At 52.3% G+C, this 26,117-nt stretch overlaps 1 protein-coding gene across 1 annotated transcript; it reads left to right on the forward strand.

Moving 5' to 3' along the window:
- Nucleotides 1–1,196: 1,196 nt before the first annotated feature.
- Zswim4 (zinc finger, SWIM-type containing 4) lies at nucleotides 1,197–25,914 on the forward strand. The gene is given in 14 exon segments (NM_001430442.1): nucleotides 1,197–1,390; nucleotides 3,202–3,403; nucleotides 6,663–7,019; nucleotides 8,721–8,869; nucleotides 8,963–9,113; nucleotides 11,230–11,397; nucleotides 11,871–12,221; nucleotides 13,764–13,901; nucleotides 14,056–14,310; nucleotides 14,657–14,792; nucleotides 17,455–17,609; nucleotides 19,100–19,263; nucleotides 22,769–22,850; nucleotides 24,060–25,914. Coding segments are annotated over 14 exon segments (3,306 nt in total). The 5' UTR covers nucleotides 1,197–1,252; the 3' UTR covers nucleotides 24,920–25,914.
- The last annotated feature ends 203 nt before the right edge of the window (nucleotides 25,915–26,117 follow it).

Below are 26,117 nucleotides of genomic sequence, written 5' to 3' on the forward strand. Positions count from 1 at the left end.
TGCCACCGTAGAGGCCTGTCCAAAAGAAACCAGTGGGCCAATGCCAGAGTACAGTTGTGAGGCCTAGAGCAGGAATCAAGTTCCTAGTAAGCATCTGGGGACCAGGTTGGGTTTTTCCTGCTTTGAGGATCCTGAACACTAAACGGAATCACAGCTAGGTCAGCAGGTTTTAGTTTGAACACCTACTGTACGCTGGGTGCTGTTCCACCTGGTGACTTAGTTGATTCATGGAGCTCAGAGTTCAGAGAGACATTAACAACCTCCTTACCCTGGCATCTCAAGAGTTCTGGAGGATGAGGCAGAAGGATCTCCAATCAGACTAGTCTGGGTTACGTATTGAGAGAAGGGGTGGCGGAGCTCCAGAAGTAGTGAAGGGGTGAGGGGGTCTAATCCCGGACTAGATAAATAAATAATGCTGAGAGACCGCGAGGGTAGGAAAATTCAGGGTTCTCTTAGGTCATGGGGGTGGGGTGGGGAAAAGTGACGAAGACGCTGAGTGGCTTCCGCACTGTGGAAAATATAAGCTGAATCAGGGGGAAAAAAAACGACTCGAGGTGGGGATTTGACACGCATTAAACCGAACCTAATGAAACTGCCACTCTCACAGGTCGAAATGGGCAATTTCATGTTCACTCCACATACGTAGAAAGGATTAGGGTGTCTTAGCTCGCAACTCAAGAGGAACCCTTAAGTTAACAGCCTACGAGCGAGCATTGCTAGGAAGGCTGTGCTGGCCCCAGTCGGCTCTTAAAGCACCCAAACTGTTCCAGTCACCCAGAGAGGTTATGTGAGTATCTAGGGTCACACAGCCCAGAGAGAGTCAACCCCGGCCCGAAGGCGGCCGGAAACGACCCTCCGTAAACAAAGCGGTGTGTAGGCGCAGCCCCAGCCGCCAGGCTCGTGGGCCGGTCCAAAGGGGCGGGGAAGGAATGTTGTGAATGAACGTGAGACCGCCCCGAAACTCCTCACAAGGCCGTGCTGTGGGGTCCCTTCGCTTTGATTGGCTCATACCGCCCCGTGATGGACAGCGACTCTCCTTGCGGCCTCTTATTGGATGGCACCGAAAAGACGGCCGTGGAAGTTGTCAAATGAACAGCAGCTTCTTGAAGGCGGGTCTGCAAAGACAGCCAATAGAAAGGGAGAAGTAGGGCGGCGGGGGCGGGGCCTCGAGTGAGGAGGCAGCGGCTGCTAAGACGGCTTCATTGTTGTGAAGAGTCTTAAAGGGGCCGCGTCGTCCGGCCGGCTCGGCCGGATGGAGCCCCCGGCGGCCAAGCGCAGCCGGGGCTGCCCCGCGGGGGACGATCCCGGGACCGGGGCCCGTCGTAGTCGCCCCGAGCCGTTGCTGGACCTCAGCGCCAAGCGAGTGGCCGAGAGCTGGGCCTTCGAGCAGGTAAGGCCCCGGCCTGCCCCAGGCCTCACACCTCGCCCCCTCCCCAACCCCCCCCCCCCGGGCCCGGCACCCCGAGCCTCTGCGCCCGCGACCCTCCCGGTCCCGATTCAGATCTCTTCTCCAAGAAAGACACCAGCCCAGAGACCCACAGTGCTCCATTCCTGCCTTAGGGTTTCCCTGTCCCACCCTCCAGGAAGAAGACCCCCCGTCTCTGCAGGGCCTATACAAGACACCCCTGTATCCCTGTACTCCAGCCTTCAGAGCCCCAGTCCTCTCCAGATCCCCCGACTGTGGGACAAGAGGCAGGGTCACTGAGGGAAGGGCTCTGCCCCTCCTCCCACCCTTCCCCCTCCCTCCAGCTATTCCAGAGCCAAGCTTGGGATACATAGGCAGAGGCTCCTGGAACCCCCTACTCTGTGACTTGTGGGTGGAGCCCTAAAATCCCCTCTCCCTGCCTTAGGGTCCCCCAAGAAGATGGGAAGGGGCAGAGGCTCCCCTCAGTCCCATACAGCTGTCTTTCAGTCTGACTTTGCTCCACAACTCTTCCTGAGTTAGGATGGATGGGTTTGGACTAACCGTGGACTGAGCAGGCTCTGATTCATGACCGGAAAATCCCTCCTTAGTCATCTGCCAACTGTCAGGAGCCCAATCACTGACTCCCCCCCTCATAGAAACCGGGTAGGGCCTCTGTGCTGTTCACCCTATGTGACATGCACAGAGTATTCCCCAAAACTGGCTTCAGAACTTCCACAGATCTGCCTTGGCCCAGCCAGGTGCTAATGGAACTCTGGAAAGCTTCTGGAGCCCTTTTGGGAGTTGTTCTCACTTTGAGGAAACTGGGGCACAGAGAGGTTGAGAAACTTGCCCAAGGTCACCCAGCCAGTCACTAGCCAACTCAGATTGGAACACAGCCTCAAATGCTGGTTCTATTCCTTGGAGTCAACAGGGCATGGCAGGTCAGCCCTTCCGTCGTAGGGGCTTTTCTCAGGGGAGGAACAGGGAGAAAAATACCCAGGGTGGAACTGATCTTGGGAGTTAGCTCTTTGGTTTAGGATCCTGAAGAGCTGAGTTCATTTCATATCTGACAGAGTGGTGGTGACCCTTCAGGTTCTCAGCCTGTCATGCTGACTCCTTCAGGCTCTGAGGCTGTGACAATGAGCCCCTCAGGTTCTCAGTCTGTCACTCTAACCCCCTCGGGTTCTCAGTCTGTCACTCTGACCCACTCAGGTTCTCAGTCTGTCATGCTGACTCCCTCAGGCTCTGAGGCTGTGACGCTGACCCAGTGGTGTGGTTTCAGCATCTTGTGTCCCTGTGAATGACTGAAGACACCATGTCCGTAAGGGGTGAACAGAGGGAAGGCTAGGACCTCATGTCCTCGGTCATTCTTAGACCCTGCACAATGCCTGGGCTTAGGAGGGTTTTACCCCAGACCCTCAGACCCTCAGGACTTCCTGTGGAATCTTCTAGAACGCTAACTATGAGCCAGGCACTATTGTAAATAAATACTATTGTACTGGAAGCTATTTTGTTGCTGGGGGTTTCACTGTGTCACCCAAGCTGGCGCTGAACTAGTTGGCACAAGTACAGCCTCCCAAGGAGTTGGGATTTTAAGGTGCGCCCGCCACCATGCATGGTTCACTTTTACATATTTTATCTTCCCAATCTCCTAAGGGTGGTTGACTGTCACATTGCTCTTTTGCACTTGGGAAGACAGGCTCAGAGAAGTCAGGTGGTGCCCAAGGTTGTGCTGCTTATGAACAGCAAAGCCAGGATTCTGTCCCAGGTTTCTAACCCACCAGCGCTTCCCACAGGTGGAGGAACGGTTCTCCCGGGTGCCAGAACCCGTTCAGAAGCGCATTGTGTTCTGGTCTTTTCCACGGAGTGAGCGAGAGATCTGTATGTACTCATCCCTAGGCTACCAGCCCCCAGAAGGTGAGCAGGACACCCGGGTACCGTTCACCCGTGGGCTGCACCTGCTGCAGAGTGGGGCTGTGGACCGAGTGCTGCAAGTGGGTGAGTGAGCATCCCACCCCGGAGAAGGGGAGGGGCTGGGGGACGGAGGTGGGCCAGGGACTGGGGACTTTCCAAGCCGCCTGCTCTAAGGCCCAGGTGTAGCTGAGTGAGATTCCGTGGCATTCTCTGGATACAGCACTGGGAGGTGATGGGGAGGCCAGTCTGAGCTTATACAGTAAGATCCTGTTTCAATGGAGGCAGGAAAAAGTACTATAGATAGGAATATAGTAGACCTCAGAGATCAGGACTGAGGGGAGACTCATGGAGAGGAAGGTGAACCAGAAAGTGGGGATACAGAAGGACCAGGCATTGGCAGAAGGACCCAGGTAAAGGAAGAGGAGAGAGGTGAAGCTAGTGCTGGATCCCAGACTGGGACTCGCTATCGGGATTGAGACAGGGCTGGCAATTCTAGAATTTGGGCTTCCAGCCATCAGTAGGATCATGAGCTGACGGCAAAGGATATCAGGCAACTGAACTGATGAATGAAAGAAAATGTGGAGAAACTAGGAGGAAGCAGGGTCCCAGAAGAGCCAGTTCCTGACCTCACCCTGAGGGCATCTGTGAGGCCGTGGCAGAGGAAGCCAAGGGACAAATACTGCTGATACTGAATATGGTGGCACACAGTTATAGCCCCATGCTTAGGAGGCTGGGACCAGAGGGTCCCAAGGTCATGACTAGCCTGGACTCCACAGTGAGCCCTGCTTGGAAACCAAAACCGGCCCAGTGCGGCCTGAGGCAGAGGTAGGTGGATCTCTGTGAGTCCGGGCCAGCTAAGGCTTCAGCGTGAGACCGTCTCAACAACAAACAGAACGATCACAGGCCTCAGTGGCTCAACCCAGGTAGAAGCTGGTCACACAGATGTCTGGGAGAGAGTTTGAGGCTTAGGCAGCCGTGTCCAGGAGAGACTGTGATCAAAGGTTTTCAGCCATGTGTTGAACAGTAGAGTGACTATAGTTGACAAAAATTTATTGTGTGTCTTATAAAGAACTAAAAGGAAGAAGTTGGAGGCTTCCCAACACAGAAATAATCACTGTCAAAGGAGGAGGGAAAGCCAGTTACCTGTTCTGAGCATCTTGTGTTATATTGAGTTACCACACTGTACATCATGGATGTGTACAATTACCGTGTGCTGCTGGGGAAAATGACTTAAGTTTAAAAAAAAAAAGTCACCAGCTGAACAGGACATAAACAAGTGTAAGGCCAAGAGGGCGGGCTCAGGCCTCCGGCAGAGGATCCCAAAGAGAACACACACATCTGGGTCAGCTCTCAGCATTGGTGTCCCACACCAGGGGTCTCAGTAAGGACAAGGAGCAAAAGTTAGAGGAGAAAACAGACTCTGGCCCCCAGGCAGTGAGCCTGGTAGTTCTGAGGTAGAAGAAAAGGTCCAGGGAAGGCTGGAGTTGGGAAACAGGGAGGAAGGTGAGGAAAGACCTTAGATGAGCATGGGAAACAACCAGTAGTGATGGAGCCAAAATATGACTCAGACTTTATCCTTGGCCTTCTGTGATAGCTGGTCATGGCTTAGCCGGGGTGACCCTGCCTGGCAGCCTCTGTACCCCTTTTCCTGGGCATAACCTAGCCACAGGCCCCTTGGGCACCCCTGGTATGAGGAAGCCATGCCTTATATGACGCAGGTTTCATCAGGCTGCCCAACCAGTCGGATGAGCCTGACAGACACCCAGGACTGCCCAAGACTTGCTCCATCATCGCCTTGTCCTCAAGTGCCACGGGCCTTTGACCTGTTCTTAGGAAGTGCTGAGCTTCTCAAGCTGTTGTAACCATAGTAACCTGGGGGCTGGTGAGAGCATTGCCTAGTTGATAATACCATTTATTGATCATCAGAGTAAGGACAGAGCCGCAGGGGAGATGGCTCGTCTGTGAGGTGTTTGCTGTTCTAGCATGAGCACCTTAGTTCAGCTGCTCAGCGTCCACGTTCAGTTCAAGCTCTGAGGGAAAAAAGTACACCAGTGGAAGGGCTTCCTGAGACACGGGAATGCAGGGGCCACACAGCTCTGAGAGGAAGTCTCCTCAGCAGAGCGGTTGCAGCTCCCAGGGAGGGTCCTTGGCTGACCTGAGGATCTCAGGAGCCTCAGCCCCACTCCACTTGTCTGCTTCTTCCCTTCTTCTCTTTACCGCTTCTTTTTCTCTTGGTTTCTTCTGATGAGAGTCACACAAGGCAGAAAACCTCATGAAAGAGGTTTATTGGAGGGTCCAGGTGTGGACGGATGAATCTAGGGATGGCTGCCCTCTGCTCCTGGAAGTGGACAGCAGGGAAATGAACAAAGGGCAGGACTATAGGATTTCTGAGGTGGTGGCACTTTTCAGGGCAGAAATTTCCAGATTGAGGATTGGTGGGATTTCAAGTCCTGAGCTTGGGGAGCTCAGGGGATTGGTGGGTTTTCCTATTCAGGCTTTGGTGGCTTCTCTTGTTCAGGCTTGGGTGGCTTCTCCTGTGCAAGGATTGGTGAGTTTCACTGTTTTCACTGCATCCGGCAGCAGGTTAGGGTGAGAAGCCCTTCTAGGCCTCGGGCAGCTTTGGCTCAGGAGCCATCTCTGTGGAGCTGCTTAGGGAGGTTGGAGAGGAGGCGTTGCCACCGTGGACAGCTCCTGCAGTGGTATTTCAGGAAGGCCTTAGGCTGAGACAGGAAAGGTGTCCATCATTGAGGAGAGCTCCTGCTGCGGGTAGGGGAGAGGGAAGGAAATGTGTCACTGTGGACAGCTCCTGTGAAGGCTGCAGGCTGAGGAGCTATGGGGTGCCACCATTTTGACAGCTCCTATCCTGGCTGTAGGCTGGGACAGGAAGAAGGGGCCAGCTGCTACTTTCATGACTTTTGTGGAATGCCACTTTAGGGACTTCACTCACAGCTTTAATCCTGGCACCCAGGAGGCAGACACATCTCTGGGAGTTTGAGGCCAGCTTGGTCTAAAAGACGTGTTCCTGGACACTCAAGGCTACACAGAGAAACCCCATCTCAAAAAACCAAAGATAAATGAACAAGGTGAAGAACAATCCAGTCAATCCCCCAAAAAAGAACAGGGCTTTTGTTTGGGGCTCGACTTTATTCAGCCACTCTAAATGCTTATGAGTAATTCATTGAGTTATTCAAGCCACATGAGGTGATCGTTGTTGCTGTGTGTGGACAGATGGTGAAACTGAGGCATGATTAGGTTAAGTGACTTACACTGGGTTTCTCAGTAGAACTGTGCATCAAGGTCTTGCTGGGATGATCCCGTCTCCACAGTGTGTGTTTTGTCTTAGGGTTCCACCTGAGTGGGAATATTCGAGAACTGGGGGGCCCAGGAGAGCCGGAGCACCTCTACCACGTCTCCATCAGCTTTGACCGCTGCAAGATCACATCTGTGAGCTGTGGCTGTGACAATCGAGACCTCTTCTACTGCGCCCATGTGGTGGCACTGTCATTGTACCGCATCCGTCACGCACGCCAAGTGGAGCTGCGGCTGCCCATCTCTGAGACTCTGTCACAAATGAACCGGGATCAGCTTCAGAAGTTTGTGCAGTACCTCATCAGCGCACACCACACCGAGGTGCTACCTACCGCCCAGCGTCTTGCTGATGAGATCCTCCTGCTGGGCTCTGAGATCAACCTGGTTCATGGTGAATAGAGGGAAACGGGGGCCGTGATGCAGAAGGAAGCAGAGTGGGTGCCATCATGTCCGGCTTTGGGGGATGTTACACACAAAGAGAGAGGCACACCCTGAGGTGGCTGACCCAGAGCACCTGAACAGTTAGAAATAGGGAAGTTGTGGTAGCACCAGCCTGTCATCTCAGGACTGGGGAGGCTGAGGTGGATTGAAACCTAGTGCCACCCTGTCTGATGTTGAGAGGGGTGAGGGAGAAGAGAAGGGAGAGGCCATAGGCAAGAGCAGAAGGGTCAGTCCCAGAGTGAGGTACCCTCCCAGGGTGAGGTGTCTCAGAATCCAGGTTAAAGGCTTAAATGTGAGGGGCTGGGGATTTAGCTCAGTGGTAGAGCGTTTACCTAGGAAGCACAAGGCCCTGGGTTCGGTCCCCAGCTCCGAAAAAAAAAGAACCAAAAAAAAAAAAAAAAAAAAAAAAGGCTTAAATGTGAGTCTCATTGAGTTATGGATGAGGTATGGAGTCCCAGAGGTGTTGAAGGGAGGGGTCTGCTGCTGGTTTGTTTGGCTATGATGGTAGAAAGGTAAGAGTGGTGGATGGGAGCTAACTCGGGTCATGGGATGCTGGGCGGATTCCAGGAGGTTACGGTTCATCACTAGGGTGAGCTGATGCCGTGGAAGAACATCGGGATGAGTGAGCAGATGGGTACAGTGCAGATGCTCGGTACCGGGCAGTGAGTGGGAGCGGCCATCGGAAGGGCAGCGGGGAAAGATGACTGTGATGCAACTCTTTGAAAGGCCAGGGGGTAGCCAGGTATAGTGGCACACACTTTTAATCCCACCACTCAGGAGCCTGAGGCGGGTGGATCTCTGTGAGTTTGAGGCTAGCCAGGTCTACATAGTGAGTTCCAGGACAGCCAGAACTACAGAGTGAGGTCCTGTCTTTAAAAAACTGAAAGAAAGAAAGAAAGAAAGAAAGAGAGAGAGAGAGAGAGAGAGAGAGAGACAGACAGACAGACAGACAGACAGACAGACAGAGCAGTAGGTGTATACACCGTGGACTGATGGGTAGGTGTTCTGGGAGGAGCATGTGGGAGTGATAGGTTTGAGAGGAAGCATGTTTGTGTACTGGAGTGGCTCAGTGAGTGGACAGCATGGCTGATCGGTAGTTAAATCCGAGGCCAGATATGTTGGGTGGTGAGACAAGTCAGAGGATGGGTAGGTGGATCGTAGGGTGAGCACACACATTGTAGGTGGGTTGGAGGCAAGACTGGTGAACTAGGCCGTATATGGGATGTGGTGTGGAGGAACTGGTATGGAGATGAGGAGATGGATAGACACTGGCTTAGTACGGGTGGGCGGTGTCCAGTAAGAGGACGGATGAGGAAATGGATGAGTGCCTGTTGTTTTGTAGAAGATGAATGGATACACGCACAGTTTCCATAGATGAATAGACCAAGTGCCTGACTAAGTGAACGGATGGACTCGTAGTGTTCAGGACTAATTAGTGGATGGACAGATGGACTCATGGACTATTAGGTGGATGGAAGGGAATGTGATGGTTGCATAAACGAGTGGGTGGAGGGACAGACGGCTTGGTGGTGAGTTGATAGGTGGATTGCTGGTGTGGTGGGATTGCTTCAGATGGGATAGATTATCGGCTTTGGATGAACGGAAGGGTGGACACCCTCTTTCTCACTCTACACTTGTCTGTTCAATGCAGGTGCCCCAGATCCCACGGCAGGGGCAGGCACAGAAGATGCCAACTGCTGGCATCTGGATGAGGAGCAGATCCAAGAGCAGGTGAAGCAGCTGCTGTCCAACGGTGGCCACTATGGGGCCAGCCAGCAGCTGCGGTCCATGTTCAGCAAGGTGCCAAGGCTGGGGATGGGCAGAGCGTGGGGATGGGCAGAGCGGAAGTCCCAGAGTGCACTTGCCTTTCTTACCTCTCACATCTCTGCACAGGTGCGAGAGATGCTTCGGGCTCGGGACTCTAATGGGGCACGCATGCTAATCCTCATGACCGAGCAGTTCCTGCAGGACCCTCGCCTGGCCCTGTGGCGACAGCAGGGCGCTGCCATGACAGACAAGTGCCGACAACTGTGGGACGAGCTAGGTGAGGCCTGACCCCTGGCTCCCATTCTGTGAGCACCCATGCCCTCTGCCTTTCCTCCACCTAACATTACCAGGCACTTCCAACACAACCAGCCACCCAGAGAGAGGAAAACACAAAACTCTGGCTGTCCTGGGATTAATATGCAGTAGTGATTAATGCTATATGTTTATTTGATAAAACTCAGTGGCCTAGCATGCATGAAACCCTGAGTTCCAGTTCCACCAATTGTGGGTGGCTGTGTTCACAGATAGCAGGGAGATGGGAGGGTCCATGCTCGCATGGATGGTTAAGTGCTGTGCAGCTTTGTCCCATGGTGTCCTTGGGAAATCAGTCCCAAATCCTCCAAGGCACAGACATCTGGGATGCCCAGGACCCTGACATAAAGCCAGACAGTGCTACAGAGTCGGACATACTGTTTCTATACAGTTTAGTTTAGGTTGGATTCAGGGTCTCGTAGCTCAGGCTGACCTCAAGCTCACAGTGTTGCTAGGGATGACCCTGAGTTCCTGGTCTCTCCTCCTCTGCTTCCCAAGTGCTGGAGGGCTCACTGGTCACCACCACAGATGGCTGGATTGATTGATTAATTGATTGATTGATGCTGAAAATAGAACCCAGGTTCTGCTAAGCATGTCCTGCACCCCGAGCTGGAACTCACTTGGTCCTTTGTGTTACCTCCAGCTGACATAAAGTACAAGGTCAGGGCCACAGTTGCATCATATTGTTTGAAGAAAAATAACAAAAAGATGGCTGTTCCCATCTAGTAGAGACACAGTTTTTTGTTTTTGTTTTCTAAAGTCCTTTCGATTCAATCTGTGGTTCATAGAATCAGCAGATGCTGGATCCGTTCCTGTGGGGCTAAGGACTTTAGGCTACACCACAGCTTACAATTTGAGAAAACTAAATAGTGTCTTCAGCTTTGTCGGGCCCCACCAGTGTAGCAGGAAAACAGCCAGACCTCTGTCACATTGGGTGGAGTGCAACCAGTGGTTGGATGTTTGTGTCAGGAACAAGGCCTCAGGATCACCCCCAGTACCATATGCACACGGTTACATGACATACAGTACCATATGTACACTACAGAACACGTAGGGAAGTATTCCAATAAGACATCGCTATGGGGGTTGCGGATTTGGCTCAGTGGTAGAGCACTTGCCTAGCAAGCGCAAGGCCCTGGGTTCAGTTCCCAGCTCCAAAAAAAAGAAAAGAAAAGAAAAAAAAAAAAAAAGACATCGCTATGGACACTCTGTTTTTAGACCGTCTTGTTCTGCATAGCCCAGGCTGGCTCCGTTCTGCCTAGCCTCCCGAGTGCTTGGTTACAGGCATGTACAACCTGCAGCTACTCTGCTTTCTTTGAACTTTATATTGTTTGCACGAATCACAAAATAATCTTTTTTTCTTTTTAGTATTTTCCTTACCATTCAAAAATGTGAAAATATGACTGGGCTAGTTGGAAATACCCACCTTGGAGGATAAGACAGGAGAGTGATAAGTTCTAAGCTAGCTTAGGCTACGGAGTGACACCCCACCTCAAAGCAAGAGCAAAGACAAATGCTAACTTAATAGTCACTTGAAGAGAGCTCCAAGGGAAAAGGAAAGGCCAGGCTGTGGGTTGAATTTGTACAGTATTTTACCCATTGGCTGCTGTGCCCTCTGTCAGATGATAAAAGACAAGGTGGACAAGGAGAAAGAAACAATACAAAATCACACTAGGCACTAAACAGGATTGAGTCCCAACTTGCAGTTCACATGCAGTGTGACCTAGAACCAGGGAAGTTTCTCTACCAGACTTCAGTTCCCCACGTCCGAGTTACATTTCTATTTCTATGGTGTATGTGTGTGGGCATTCCATAGTGTACGTGTAGGTCAAAGGACAACTTTGTGGAGGTCTCTCCTTTCATGTGTGGGTCCAAGGGACTGAACTTGGGTCATCAGCCCTGATGGCAAGCACTTTGACCCGCTGTGCCCTCTCACTGGCCCTGTTTTATTTCCTTATATAACATGAGGAGACCCTGAGCTGCAGCCCCGTTCGGGATAGCACACATGGTCAGGCCGCATCTGCCTGTCAGCCTGTGTTCATGATGTGGGCCTGGATTCTGAGTCTCTGTCTGCTTTTCAGGGGCTCTGTGGGTCTGTGTCATTTTGAGCCCACACTGCAAACCGGACGAGCGGTCAGGCTGGCTGCAGCTGCTCGGCACATGGGACAAGCTAGACGTGTGCCCACTGGAAGAGGGCAACTATGCCTTGGATATCCCCAGCCTACAGCCTGCTCTAACCTCCAGGACAGGTAGGAGGGGCCCTACTGTCTGTTTTCAACAAATCCATCACTACTTCTGTCACAGCACTGTGACCGGGGAGAGAGGGTGAGAGACGGTGCTCACTGGGCCTCCCTGGGCCTCCCCTTAGCAAAGGATCGGTGAGAAGATGGCCTGGGAAAAGGATAGGAATCCAGCAGGAGGGGCAGTGATGTGAGTGTGGGTGAGGCAAGTAAAGCGGGAGATGGAAGCACGACACAAGGCAGCAGAGAGGTCAGGGAGGAGTGAGAGATGAGGGGAGAAGGGACGAGCAGGGAAGAAGACATCTCACCTGTGTGTCACGCTCTGACAGGTGTCAGCTCTCCTCTCCCTTTGCAGATTTGCTTAAAGAATTCACATCCACTACCTGCCTTGGGTGGAGCCCCGGGTTGGCACCTGAGGGGAGAAGCTGGCTCCAGCTTGACTGCCAGTCCCATCATTACCACATCGAACATATTTCCTGCAGGCTTAGAGGACGAAGAGGAGGTGATGGCCACCAGCACCCGCCGGACAGTTTTCAGCCGAGCACTGCAGGCTGGAGAGCTGCACTGGAATGACAGCCACCTACAGAGGATCCTGGCCAGTGATTCTTGTGGCCCCAGCCTCACTGCCAATATGGGAGGTGACAAGCCAACCCTTGACCCTCAGGGCCACCCTGTCTGGCTAGGCGAACCTTTCCCTACTGCCTGTGCACGGGTGGATACTTTGCGTGCCCATGGTTATCCCCACAAGGCTCTGCGACTGGCATGTGCCATAATCAACACCCTGCGGCTGCAGCGGCGACACCAGCTTGAGAGCTACAAGCAGCAGAAAAAAGGTAAGTGGGGACACAGGCCCAAGGCACGCACCGGCCATGAAAGGGTCTCTGCGACTCTTAGTGTCGCAGGCAGAAAGGATGTTAGCATAAGCGAGTACTGTTGGTTGAATCTGGAGCACTGTGGTGGGAGAACTCAGTGGGTCAGGTGCAGTTCTGTGGGAGAAGAATGTTGTAGGGCCTGAAGCCTTGGGTCTCCAGAGAAAGAACAGAAGAGAGAGGGACTGGGTCAAACTGCTAGCAGCCATGGACAACTCTAGGGCCAGTTCCCAAGAGACACCACAACTTGCCTCCAGAACCTCAGTTTGTACCTTGCCGTGGTCACCCCTACTCACAGGGCAATTGCCACGGAATAATGACGGCATTCTTTCCATTCATCCACATTTCATGCAAGGCAGGCTGGTTATATAGAGGCTTCCAGACACTGTAGTAAGCAGGTTTCCACTACGTGACCCTCAAGATACGTTTTGCAGGGTAGAAAGAGAGAAACTAGAAGACCGAACTGTTTGATATAGAATTTGCTCACTTTTAAACAACATGGGCAACAAATCAAGCTGTGTTTCAAATACACAAACGTGGGCTAAGGGTGTGGTTTATTAGGTAGAGGGCTTGCCTAGCGTGCGTTTTATACCTCAGCACTGTAAGGCCAGCATTGCCATGCTTCAGATCCTAGCCTTCAGGAAGTAGAGGCCAGAGAGTCAGAACTTCAAGGTCAGAGATCAAAGCCCATCGAGACCATGTGAGACCCTGTCTCGGACAGACAGACAGACAAATTAAAAACAGGGCTTAGCAGGTAAAGTGCTGGCTGTGCAAGCAAGAGAATCTGAGGGTCTGAGTTTGGACACCTGTTACCCACAAAAAACCCGGGCACATTGCTGGTCCGTGGTGCAAGGAGTTGAAGACAGCAACTCACAGGGCACTGCTGGCAGCAAGTCAGGCTCCAGGGCTGAGGTCTCGCTGAAGAGCCTCCTGAATCAAAAGATACAGGCGGCTGGAGGAGGGCTCCCGCCCTGAACTTCATCATCCATACACGCACAGGGCATGCGCACACGTGCCTGTGCATACACCACGGGCGCACAAACAAATGCACCAGTCGCACTGAACTAAAGGAAAGATGCTGTGACTAAGTCCGGGGACAGAAGGAAGGCACCGGCTGAGTTCTTGCAGTGAAGCTGATGGAGTTGAGGAGTGTAAGGGAGTAGGCTCTAGAGTGATTGAGTCAGAGGGAATCTCCAGTTACCTCAGGGGATAGAGCTCAGGCGAGGTGCGTTGTTCCAAGGTCAGTGAAGGTCAGTGGACAGTGGCCCTGCGGGACATTTGGGTGTTCATCATGAAACATTCGTATTGCCCCTCGGGAGGCCGAGAAACCTTGGAGCTTGGCTCCAGAAACGGGGAGGGTGGGGCTAGAAGAGGCCACTGCTTTGCTTGTTGCAGGGAGGCAGGGCAGCCCCCAGGCTGGCAGGTAGGGTTGCCAGGCATAGGGAGGGGAGGGGGAGCCTCCAGAGCTTGGGTGGCTAGATTCCCCCCCCCCCCTTCCCGTTGCAGAACTGCTCCAGAAAGGTGCTACAGGTGTCACAAGCGCTGAAGGTTGGGTGGGCCACCCCCTGGATCCCATTGGCTGCCTCTGCAGGGCACTGCTGGAGGCCTGTCGCCTGGAGGAGGAGCCTCACTCTCTTTTCCCAGGTACCCACCCTGAAAACCCTTACTGGAGGGCCAGTGCTTGAAGTGACAAGGCTAAGAGAGCTGGGACTCTGTCTGAGCCTCTCTCCACTTCTGTCACCAAGCTTGGGGCCAAGGTGGGTGGTTAGACCTCAGCAGCTGTGGATGTCTTCCCCAGACTCAGCCCCAGAGAAGCGAAAGCTAGCCTACCAGCACGTGCCGGTGCCGGGGAGCCCTGGAGAGTCCTACCTGGCGCTGGCACTGGAAGTGGCGCTCCTGGGGCTAGGGCAGCAGCGGGCCCTGCCGGAGGGACTGTACGCCCAGGACAAAGTGGTGCGCAATGAAGAACAGCTACTGGCCCTGCTGGAGGAGGTTGAGCTGGACGAGCGGCTGGTGCAGGTGCTGCGAAAGCAGGCTGGGCTGCTGCTGGAAGGTGAGCCCACCCTCAGCCCACCCGTATAGCCGTGTGGGACCAGCTATGAGGCCTTGCCGCCTGGGTTCAGCCTTCTACTCCGCGGTCCAAAGGTGCTAGGACCATCAGCCCACCACATCGTAAACCCCGCCCCATATCCTAGCCCCGCCCATAGTCTAATCCTATTGGCTCTTTGCTAAGTCTTCACCCCCCTGTTGCTATGACTAGGGCAGGTGCACCTCCTCATCCTGTATTCTCCTGCTCCCTCACTACGCAGTGTTGCCTAGGGACCCCTCTTTTCTTCTGCTCCTCCACATGCATTGGGAGCACAGGGAGAGTGGAAACTGAACTCACCTTGTCTCTGTAGGAGGCCCTTTCAGCGGCTTTGGAGAAGTGATTTTCCGGGAGAGTGTACCCATGCACACCTGTGCCCGATACTTGTTCACTGCGCTGCTGCCCCACGACCCAGATCTGGCCTTCCGCCTGGCGCTCCGAGCCATGAGGTAAGGTTGAGAGAAGGGAGTAAGAGGCTAGGAGTCCCACCTCCAAGCCAGGTCTCTGTCCACTTAATGGACCTGCGGCCTCCCGGTGGTGTGTGTTTTACTGTAAAATGGAAAGATATGATACAGTAAACTTGAGGGACCCCAAACCAGCTCAAACTTCAGGCTTTCCTAGGAGGGTGTCTCAGCCTCCCCGAGGCTCAGTGGAGACTTGGGTAGCTAAGTCTCCCATATCCTGCACTGGGGATATGACTCAGCAGTTACGGTTTGCCTAGATATTGTAAGGTTGGGGTCAGCACCCAGCAGTGCCCTTATAAAACATATGTGTTTTTTAGCAGTTATATTTCTATTCATGTTTAAATACATATAGGTTAGTGTCAGCATTAAGTCATTCAACAAATGCTTCTGCCCTAACTGGACCAAATAGTGTGCTGGGGGTTGCAAATGCAGCACAAACAGAAGTGGAGCTGAGGAGCTGACAAGGACTCTTTCAGCCCCATGCAGATGGCCCTCCAGGGCACAGGGAGAAGGGAACAGAAAGAGGAAGGACTTGGACTGAACACAGTAACTTCACGTGTGGGCTTTGAGGGAACCTGGCAAGAAATCTTAAGCTAGTGGAGGGAGCAGAAGGGCTGTGTGGGAGTCCAGGCACTGGCCTGGCCTGGCCGGCAGAACCCAGTTGGCTCCCTGAGAACATACTGGTTCCAGAGCATCTACAGTGACAGTGTGCTTTTCCCTTCTGATGGGGTCTGTGAAGGAAGTGTAACTTCTGAGCTCCCTGTGGCCTGTGGTTGGAGCCAGCTAGAGGAAGGGCTAATACTGGGGGTGTATCCACCACAGAGACACAGCTTCTCCCAGGCACAAACTGGCTGATTCCCAGGGCATCTAAATGTCTCTCCTCTCTGACTATGTCATTGTTTCAAAGCAGAGTGTCATGTAGTTTAGGCTGGCCTCAAACATTCTAAGTAGCCAAAGCTGACCTTGAACTCATGATTCTTCTGACATGCAACACCACACTTGGCTAAATACATTTTCTCTCTCTTTTTCTCTCTCTGTCTTTTGTTTTGTTTTGTTGGGTTTGGGGGGTTTTGTTTGTTTGTCTTTGGTTTTTTGTTTTTGTTTTTGTTTTGAGATAGGATTTCTTTTTTTTTTTTTAAAGAATTTATTTATGTATTCATGTACACTGTAGCTGTCTTCAGACACACCAGAAAAGGGCATCAGATCCCATTACAGATGGTTGTGAGCCACCATGTGGTTGCTGGGAATTGAACTCAGGACCTCTGGAAGAGCAGTCAGTGCTCTTAACCGCTGAGCCGTCTCTCCAGCCCCCAATTTATTTATTTTTACTTTATATGTATTGCTGTTCTGCCTGCATGTCTGTGTGAGGGTGTCAGAGGCTCTGAAGCTGGAGTTAGGCGGTTGTGAGCTGCCATGTGGTTGCTGGGAATTGAACCCAGGTCTTCTGGAAGAGCAGCAAGGATTCGGAACCGCTGAGCCACCTCTCCAGCCCCTGGCCTGAGACTCTCAACTTTACAGCCTTAGCCTCTGCAATGCTGCTGGGGCAGGTGTGGGCCGCCATGCTTGGCTCGATGTCTGCTCTAGCTCCTATTCATGACTAAAGCGCTGTGGTCTTTCTCCCTGCGCCTGGCTCATCTCACCGAATGTTCCAACATGTGGCTGCACCTGGTGGTTGTTTCATTCCTTCTGTGACTGAAGAGCATTCCTTTGTGTGGGGGTGACATTTTCTGTAGCTGTTCATTGTGTTCACATTCGTTGACTGTCACACTGTGGCCATTGTGAATTGTGGCACTGTAAGCAGCAAGCACCCTGTCTCTCTAACATGCTGATTTACTGTGGACATGCACCCTGCAGTGAGCTTGCTGGGTTGAGCACGTATGTGCATGTGCGTGCATATGTGCATGTGTATGTGTGTATGTGTATGTGTGTGCATGTGTGTGTGCATGTGTGTGTGTGCGTGCATGTGTATGTGTAATGTGTGTGCATGTGTATGTGTAATGTGTGTGCATGTGTATGTGCGTGCATGTGTATATGTGTGCATGTGTATGTACATGTGTATGTATGTGTGCATGTATATGTGTATGCATGTATATGTGTGTGCACGTGCATGTGTGTGTGCATGTGTATGTACATGTATATGTGTGTGCATGTGTGTGTGCATGTGTATGTACATGTATATGTGTGTGCATGTGTATGTGTGTGTGCATTTGTATGTGTATATGTGCATGTGAGTGTGTGTGTTTCTCTTTTCAGTCTCCAAGGAACTTCAGAACTTCTGCTTCCTGTGACAGTTGAGCTAACTCACATGGCAACCATCTACAAGCTTCTGTTTTCTTTTGTTTTTGGAGCAAAGGACCAAATGCATGGTGCTGTGCTTAGTAGGCAACTGCTCTACTCAGACCCTGGCACCTCAACAAGTTCTCCTTCCTCCCCTCCCTTCCCAGGATGCATCTCTTCTCTGTGTAACAGTAGCCACTCAGATCCCAGCCACATTTTTGGTTATGGTGCTGGGGATGGAACCCAGGGCCTTTGGCATGCCAGACTGTACAGAAGGAGGCTTCCCCCACGAGCCCAGCTCCTCACTGGGAGATTCTTTGTGGAGACAGCAGTGGCAACTCTCTCTGTGTTTTCCTCTCCCCTACTCCAGGCTGCCCGTGCTAGAGACAACATTCCCAGCAGGAGAAGCTCAGCCCAACCCACTGGACTCCATCATGAGTAACCGCTTCCCCCGTTGGTTCATCCTTGGCCACCTGGAGACCCGCCAGTGCGAGCTGGCGTCCACCATGCTGACCGCTGCCAAAGGTGAGGGCACTGACAGCCATCCTTCTAGTGTCCTGGTGTCCCTTCACTTCCTCTCCATCCTGCTCCATTTCCCACCCTCACTCATCCTTCACTTGCTTGCTTATCATAATTTTAAACTCTGTGCCAGTGAGGAACCCTGTCTCAAAAAGTGCTGGGGGGAGGCTGGAGAGGTGGCTCAGTGGTTAGGACCACTGTCTACTCCTACAGAGGACCAGGGTTCAAATCCCAGCACCTATATATTTGCTCACAACCATCTGTAACTCCAGTTCCAGGGGACCCAACACACTCTTCTGGATTCTGCAGGCACTGGACAAAACACCATACACAGAAAAAGAAAAGAATGTGGTTTTTTTTTAAAGGGTGGGCAGTACCTGAGGAATGTCACTCAAGCTTGACTCTGGCCTCCACATACATTTCTGTACACATGTGTACACTCACATGAACACAAACACACCTGGCAGACAATAAACACGGAGGAGATCACCATGCACAAAGAGAGTGGCACTGGTGTCACGCAGGACACTAAAGCAGGCAACCTTGTCTTTCTTCCTGTGGTGCAGAGGGTGGGACCCAAGTCTTACGCATGTAAGCAAGGCCTGCACTGTGCCACTGAGCCACACTCCCAGCTCCCTGCTGGAACGTAAACCCCTGTGAGGGCAGAGCTGTGCTTGGGCTGCAGTAACACAGTAACGCAAGCGAGACAGCGTAGGTGTGATTCTCACAGAGTAAGAGGCCAAGTCCAAGATTACGGTGTCAGGAGGGTCGGGTGGCAGTGAGGGCTCCCTTCTTGGTTTACTCATACTGTACTCACTTAGTGGAGATGGTGGGAGAGGGAAGGAAACGGAAGGTTCTTCCTTGTCTCTGACAAGGGTGCTCAAGCCCTCCCGGGGCCCCAGCCTCTGACCGTCTGACCGGGCAGTCCATCTCATCATGGGTTTCCGACATGATAACTGGAAGGAGAAGGTGACGCTGTTGAATCTTCACGGAAACGTCTTTCAGGAGCATTTGAGGCCCTGAGGCTGGGTCACAGCTGTGATATCTGAGGAACAAGATGATTGACGCAGTGGGGGAGGGGTGCAGCTCAGAGCCCCTGCCTAGAATCCTCCAGGGATGGCTTGGAGTGTAGGGTGCTGCTCTAGCATGTATGACACCCGGGTTCCATTCCCAACACTGTGAAGTTGTGATAAACGGAAGACTCGTGTGACTGGAGCAGAGTGAGGGGAGAATAGAATGTATCGCGGTGGTGACGATCGGAGTAAAGCTGGCTTGTAGAGCACACAGTTAACACACATAGGTCTATCCCCCAGCCCTACAAACACACAGAGGAAAGCTAACAATTATGCAGCCTCTTAAAGCTGCCTCTTTGCAGAAGCATTGCTGAGTTCCCTGACGTCCACAGGAGGTCCAGTGTGCAGCACTGGTGTGAGGGGGTCATTCAGCTCCCCTTCCACAGTGTTCCAATAGTGGCCTCTATTCCTCCCTCTGCCCAGGAGATACCAAGTGGCTGCATGCGGTTCTGGGCTCCGTCCAGCAAAACATCCATTCCCCAGCTCTGCTCTTCAAGTTGGCACAGGATGCCTGCAAGACAGCCACGCCAGCCAACGCACCACCAGACACCATGCTGCTGGGCATCGCGTTGGAGCTTGGCCTGCAGGTACTTCATCGACCATCAGCAGGGGTGCTGTGGCCTAGGGGGGCTGAACGGGAACCCTGCCCCTGGGGCAAAGGCTGACAGAAGTTACACCTCCGAGGGTAGAGTTAGAGACCAAAATTGAGGTGGTAAGAGATCGCTGTAGGTTTGATGCTTGTGATGGGACTCTTCTCCAGGACTGATTGAGTTAGTGGCTAGACCACAAGAAGGGACAGAAGAGAGGCTGAGAATGCTGGTAGAGTGCTCGCTCGCTAACATGCACTAAGCCCCGGGTTTCAGCCTCAGCACCACATAAGCCTGACTTCTAGCTTTCAGGAGGTGTAGGAAGGAGGGTCAGAAATTCAGGCTCAACCTTGGCTACGTAGAGAGTTGGAGGCTAGCCTGAGCTATTTGAGACCCTGTCTCAAAAATAAATAAACCCATACAACAAAATGAAACAAAAAAAAGCCCAGCTCAGATGCCGGATGTGACTGCAGGGCTGTAGTTTGTACTAGGTTCTCTATTCCATCCCCAGTTAAAAAAAAATTTTCTTGGGGCTGGGGATTTAGCTCAGTGGTAGAGCACTTACCTAGGAAGCGCAAGGCCCTGGGTTCGGTCCCCAGCTCCGAAAAAAAAGAACCAAAAAAAAAAATTTTTTTTCTTTAATCATAAAAGAAAGAAATAGGGCTGGAGAGATGGCTCAGCGGTTAAGAGCACTGACTGCTCTTCCAGAGGTCCTGAGTTCAATTCTCAGCAACCACATGGTGGCTCACAACCATCTGTAATGGGATCTGATGCCCTCTTCTGGTGTGACTGAGGATAGCGACAGTGTACTTATATATAATAAATAAATTTTTAAAAAAGAAAAAGAAAGAAATAGAACCTGTAGTTGCCTCTTGGTGCTGTTGCTTAAAACAAAAACTGTAAGGCTGGAGATGTCTCAACAACTAAAGTGATTGTTCTTCCAAAAGACCCATGACGAGTTCCCAGCACCCACAGGGCAGCTCACAGCAGGCTCTACAGGATCAACATCAGGGTCAGCTGCCCTTTTCCTGCCTCTGTCAGTGAACAAACACAGATGGAGGCAGAACACCCGTACACATTAAATACAAACAAACCAAGTAAGGACCATTCGTGGAGCAGGCTCAGCAGGTAAGGAACATCCTTGGGACTGGGCGTACAGTAAGGCTAGATGGGCTTGTAGCTCAGGTGAAGAGCTTCCTGGAGTTGAGCCTTGTAATCGAGAGCTATGGCTGAATATCATTTCCTGCGTCGGCAAGGCTGAGGCCAAGTCCGCGTGCCGCCCATAGGTAAGCGGTCAAAGGATAGATATCTGGGTTCATCGCAAGGCTAGACAGGTGTGGGGACTGAGGACAAAGCCTCAGATGGTTCCAGGGACTATAAATATGTGACAAACAGCTTCATGTGGTGCTGCACACCTGCCATCCCAGTACTGGGGAGGCTTAGTGGAAGGACCTGAGCCACACTGAGGCCAGTGTGTGGCCACAGACCCTGTCTCAAAAAAGACCAAATAAGCTAAGAGCGGCTGTCAAGATGGCTCAGTCAATAAAGAACTTGAAGGGGAAATTAGGTGCCCAGAACCCAGGTTAAAAATATAATAGTAAAAAAACCTGTAATCTGCTGGGTATGTTGGTGTACACCTTTGACCTCAGCATTTGGGAGGTAGAGGAAGGTGGATCTCTGGGTTTGAGGGCAGCCTGGTCTACAGAGCAAGTTCCAGGACATCCGAGAAACCCAGAGAAATTTGAAGAAGAAAAGGATGTAACCCCAGCACTGGGGAGGTGGAGACAGACCCTAGGGTTGGCTGATCCACCAGTGCAGCCCCGCCGGTGAGACCACAACGGGGACTGGAGAGCCGGCTCACTGCTTCAGAGCTCTTGCTGCTCTGCAAAGAACCCAGGTTCAGTCCCCACCACCCATGTCCGCCAGCTCACTGGCACCTGTAACTCCAGCTCTAAGGGTCCAACTCCCCTGGCCTCCAAGGGCATCTGCACACACTGCACATACTCACATACATGTACATATGATCAAACACTGAGAAGAGAGGAGCCGGAGACAGGGTTTCTGTGTGGCCTTGCATGTCCTGGAATTCTCTTTACAGACCAGGCTGGCCTCAAACTCAGAGACCCTTCTGCCTCTCCCTCCCAAATGCTGGGATTAAAGGCATGTGCCAAAACCAAAAAACAAAATTTTTTAAAACAACACCATGGACAGCTCCTGAGTAGCCCCTACCGGTGCCGCCTGACCTCAACATGCAGGCACACTGTGGGTTTGAGGCACGTACACAATGGAAGAGACAAGTCAGACAACCTGCACAGTAGGACTTGTCATTCCCACTTAGGACAACCTGCACAGTAGGACTTGTCATTCCCAGACCCTGCAGAGCTCTAGGGTCAGTGAGGGGAAAACAACTGGAGGGAAGAGACCAGTGTTAGGGGCTCACACAGGCAGATTCAGGGCTGGGGCCTTAGGACAGACAGACATGTAAGAGGTTTACTAAGGTTACAATTCACAGAGGGCAGGAGCTGAAGGTCATGTGCTTTGGGACTGCAGGAATGAATCTTCTCACTTGTGGTATGGGAACTTTCCAGAACGAGAGCCTGGTCAGTTGGTTATGACTTTGAGGAGGCCTTGCACCTCAGAGGTAGTCAGTAATACTGCAGAGAGCCCCGTCCAGTTCACCTTCATTTTCACAGCACCACCATGCAATAGAGTCTCCTTTTTGAAGATTTATTTTTATTTATGTGCATGCGCATGCGTGTGTGTGTGTGTGTGTGTGTGTGTGTGTGTGTGTGTGTGTGTATGGATGCATAAGCATGTGCACAGCAGATACTCAAGAAAGCCAGAAAACGGGTATCCCGTGAGCTGGAGTTGGGACGTGGGAGCTGGGAACCAAGCTTGAGTCCTTGGGGAGAGGACTTAAACATTTACAGCACTGAGCCATGTCCCCAGCCCCTGATACATGGATACAGGGATCAACCCCGGTGTCTGTGCTGGCACAGCGAGTACTTTACTACCTGAGCCATCTTCCCAGTTCTTTTTTATTTTCTCCACTGGTTTTTCCAGGCAGGGTTTCTCTGTGTAGCCCTGGCTGTCCTGGAACTCACTCTGTAGACCAGGCTGGTCTTGAACTTGAGATCTGCTGGCCTCTGCCTTCCGAGTGCTGGGACTAAAGTCATTTGCCATCACTCCACATTGATTGTTTAACGATTTCATTTTTAGTTTTGTGTGAGAGTGTGTAGGTATGTGAGAGGACTTGTGCTGTGTATACGTATATGTGTGGGTGTCCTCGAGGCATCAGATCCCCCTGGAGCTGAAGGTAAAGGTGGTTCTGAGCCTCTCCCAGCCCCTCCTCCCAGGCTGTATTTTTATCCCTAGTTCATGGAGCCAGAAACGGAGGCCAGAGATACCTCACCCAGGCCTGCCACACTAGCTCTGCCTCCAGCCTCCTCGGTCCTAAGCCATCGGCTGTAGCAGGACTCTGAGGACCCCTCCCCTTTCCCTCCAGGTGATGCGGATGACACTTAACACGATGACGTGGCGGCGCAGGGAGATGGTTCGCTGGCTTGTTAGCTGTGCCACGGAGATTGGTAAGTACCTGGAGGGGTCACTGAGGAAATCAGATGGGCACCAGAAAACCCGCCCTGCCTGGATGCTGTGCAACCCTTTAACCCCCGCACTCGGGAAGGAGCGGGAGGCCGGCGAACCTTTGTCTGAGGCCTGCCTGACCTACATAGAATGTTCCAGGACAGCCATGGCGTCAAAGTAAAACTGCCTCAAAGCAAGCAGATAAAAACAACCGAAGCAGGCCCTTCCTTTCCTGTTACCAACTCTAACCAGCCCTCGAGGGAATATCAGGTGGGGTGGATGGAAACGCAGTCAGGTGGATGGTCAGGCTGAACTATTTAGGGGTCCCAGCCATCTCCATGATTTCCACTCAGTCCAGCCACTCTTGCTCCTTTGAAAAGGGGAAGTTTCCTGTCCAGACATGGTGGTGCAACTGGACCCCAGGCACTGGGAGGCGGAGTCAGTACACAGCCTGGGCTGATAATGAGCTCAGCAGCAGACTGGTGGCTTAGCTGGGACTCTATCTCCCCCATCCCAGGAAAAAAGGAAGGGTTGGGGGGTAGTTCATTTGATAGACTGTAGGTCTAGCATGTCCAGAGGGACATGGTGGGACATGACTAATCCCGGCACTTGGGGGATTGAGGCAGGAAGACCAGAAGTTGATCCTTAGTTACATAGCAAGTTTGAGGTAAGCCTGGACTATGTGAACTTGTCTGGTTTTTTAAAATTTAATTAATTTTATATGTATGGGTGTTTTTGTCTGCATGTATATCTGTATGCCACATGTGAACTCGTGGAGGCCAGATGATCCCTTCAAGTTATAAATGGTTATAAGTCACCATGTGGGTGCTGGGAACCAAACCCAAGGCCTCTGAAAGGGCAGCCAGTGCTCCTAACCACTAAGCATCCCTTTAGCCCCAGGAGACCTTGTCTTTCTAAACAAAAACAAAAAAACAAACAAAAACAATTGGGCATCATAACCCATACTTGTTATCCCAGCTCTTGGGAGGCAGAGGGAGGTGGATCTCTGAATTTGAGGCCAAGTGGGGCTGCATAGTGAGATTGACGACCCCCCTCCCAAAAAAAAAAAAAAAAAAACAAAAAACCAGTTTGTGCATGGTGAAGCCGGGAAGACACAGAGCCAGTGATTAGAGGGTAAGAAGGGAAATGGCAGGGTCTTGCTGCACAAATACCCACTCTGCCTCTCCCCTCTCCCCTCTCCCCTCGCCCAGGCCCGCCAGCACTGATGAGTATCATGAAGAACTGGTACTCCTTGTTCACCCCAGTGGAGGCAGTCACCATAGTGGCAGTGACAGGCACCACACATGCCACTTTGCTGAGACTGCAGCTAGACACAACGGGGCGAGAGGAGCTCTGGGCCTGTGCCCGCACCTTGGCACTGCAGTGCGCCATGAAGGATCCCCAGAACTGCGCCTTGCCAGCCCTGACCCTGTGTGAAAAGAACCATGCAGCCTTCGAGGCTGCCTACCAGATTGTGCTGGATGCTGCAGCCGGTGGCCTCGGCCACGCCCACCTCTTCACAGTTGCACGATACATGGAGCACCGAGGCCTGCCTCTGCGGGCCTACAAGCTGGCCACGCTAGCCTTGGCACAACTCAGTATCGCCTTCAACCAAGACAGCCACCCCGCAGTCAACGATGTGCTGTGGGCCTGCTCTCTCAGCCACTCACTGGGGCGGCATGAATTGTCGGCCATTGTCCCTCTCATCATCCGAAGTATCCACTGTGCACCGATGCTCTCAGACATTCTGCGACGCTGGACGCTCTCCGCACCTGGACTGGGCCCGCTGGGGGCCCGCAGAGCTACCAAACCACTTGGGACTGACAGGGCACCACTTTGCCAGCTCCTGGACGCTGCGGTAGCTGCGTATATAACCACCAGCCACTCTCGCCTCACCCACATTAGCCCACGCCACTATGGTGACTTCATTGAGTTCCTGGGAAAAGCTCGAGAGACCTTCCTTCTGGCACCAGATGGGCACCTCCAGTTCGCACAGTTCTTAGAGAACCTTAAACAGACCTACAAGGGGAAGAAGAAGTTGATGCTGTTGGTTCGGGAGCGGTTTGGCTGAGGGACTGCAGAAAACTGGGAGTATGGGGGTCCCCTGGCCTCCTTCCTCAAACAGGAGGCCCCGTGGCTACTTCAAATTAAGTCACAGAGGTGGGAGGCAGAGGGTGACACCATTCCAAGTGTGTGCCTAGGAGTGTGCAGACAAATGGGAGATCTGAGGATCCGAAGCCATACTGCTAACTAGCCCCCTGCAGGGAGTGTGTGCCCGGGCACCTCGCAAGGCAGAAGCAAGCTCTGGCTCTCCCAGGTCAAGGGTTAGCTGGGACGTCCAGGAGAAGGGCTGAGGGGCAGAATGAAGTTAGGCCTCAAATTCAGTGCAGCAGATGCTCCAGAGCCCAGCCAGGTGCCTGGGGACTTCACATCAGGGTAGTTAAACCCACTGTGTTTCTCCCTCTCTCACAGCTCAGGGGTCCTGTCCCACTGCCCTGTGCTTCCAGCCCAAGCTTCCCTGCACAAATGCCTCACCCCTTCTGAAGGATATTAAGAGGTCTTGGGCCTCTGCCACATACCTCACCCCCAAATACCCTTGTCAAGCCAGGGCCTGTCTTCTCTTGGGCACCAAGGTCACAGGGTAGGCTGGGGACAGCTCTCCGCTGGTCAGACCCCACCACTAGTAACTGGATACACAACTCAGGAACCGGGCTGCCCTCTAACCTGTTGTGGGAGGCACAGGCAGGCAGCCAGGGACCCCATCCTGTCTTCCTCTTGCTCTACACCTCCATTTGTTTCCCCACTTCCTTAGTTTACCCATTTCTGCATCTCCCTCAAGTCCCAGCTGCTGACAGAGGCCTTCCTTTATCCCAGGCCTTGGTCCAGGAAGAGAAGGGACAGCCTCCACCCCAGCTAAACCTGCCTTTTCTCTTGTATATTAAGGAAAAAGTTGGCATCATTTTGTAACCTTTTTTCTTATTTATTGAATCCCATACTGTATTCTTTTCTTTTCTCTCTCTCTCTCTCTCTTTTTTAAAAAGATTGAACACAACTTTTTAACTTCGAGATCGGGTTGTATTGCCACACAAACACCAGGGGTCTAACCACCTGCTCCATTAGCCAAAGTTTCCATCTTGGTTTTTGAACACAGCTTCTAGAGTGGGACAGGAGGGGCTTCCAGTAGTATCACGGTGACACAAATGGTGACATGAAGAGCCACCTCTTGCTTGCAGCTTCACTGCTTTACCATCTGCAAGTCATAATCTCTG

The sequence above is a fragment of the Rattus norvegicus genome, chromosome 19 (genome assembly GCF_021556685.1).
Source record: "Rattus norvegicus strain SHRSP/BbbUtx chromosome 19, alternate assembly SHRSP_T2T, whole genome shotgun sequence".
Taxonomy (NCBI): domain Eukaryota; kingdom Metazoa; phylum Chordata; class Mammalia; order Rodentia; family Muridae; genus Rattus; species Rattus norvegicus.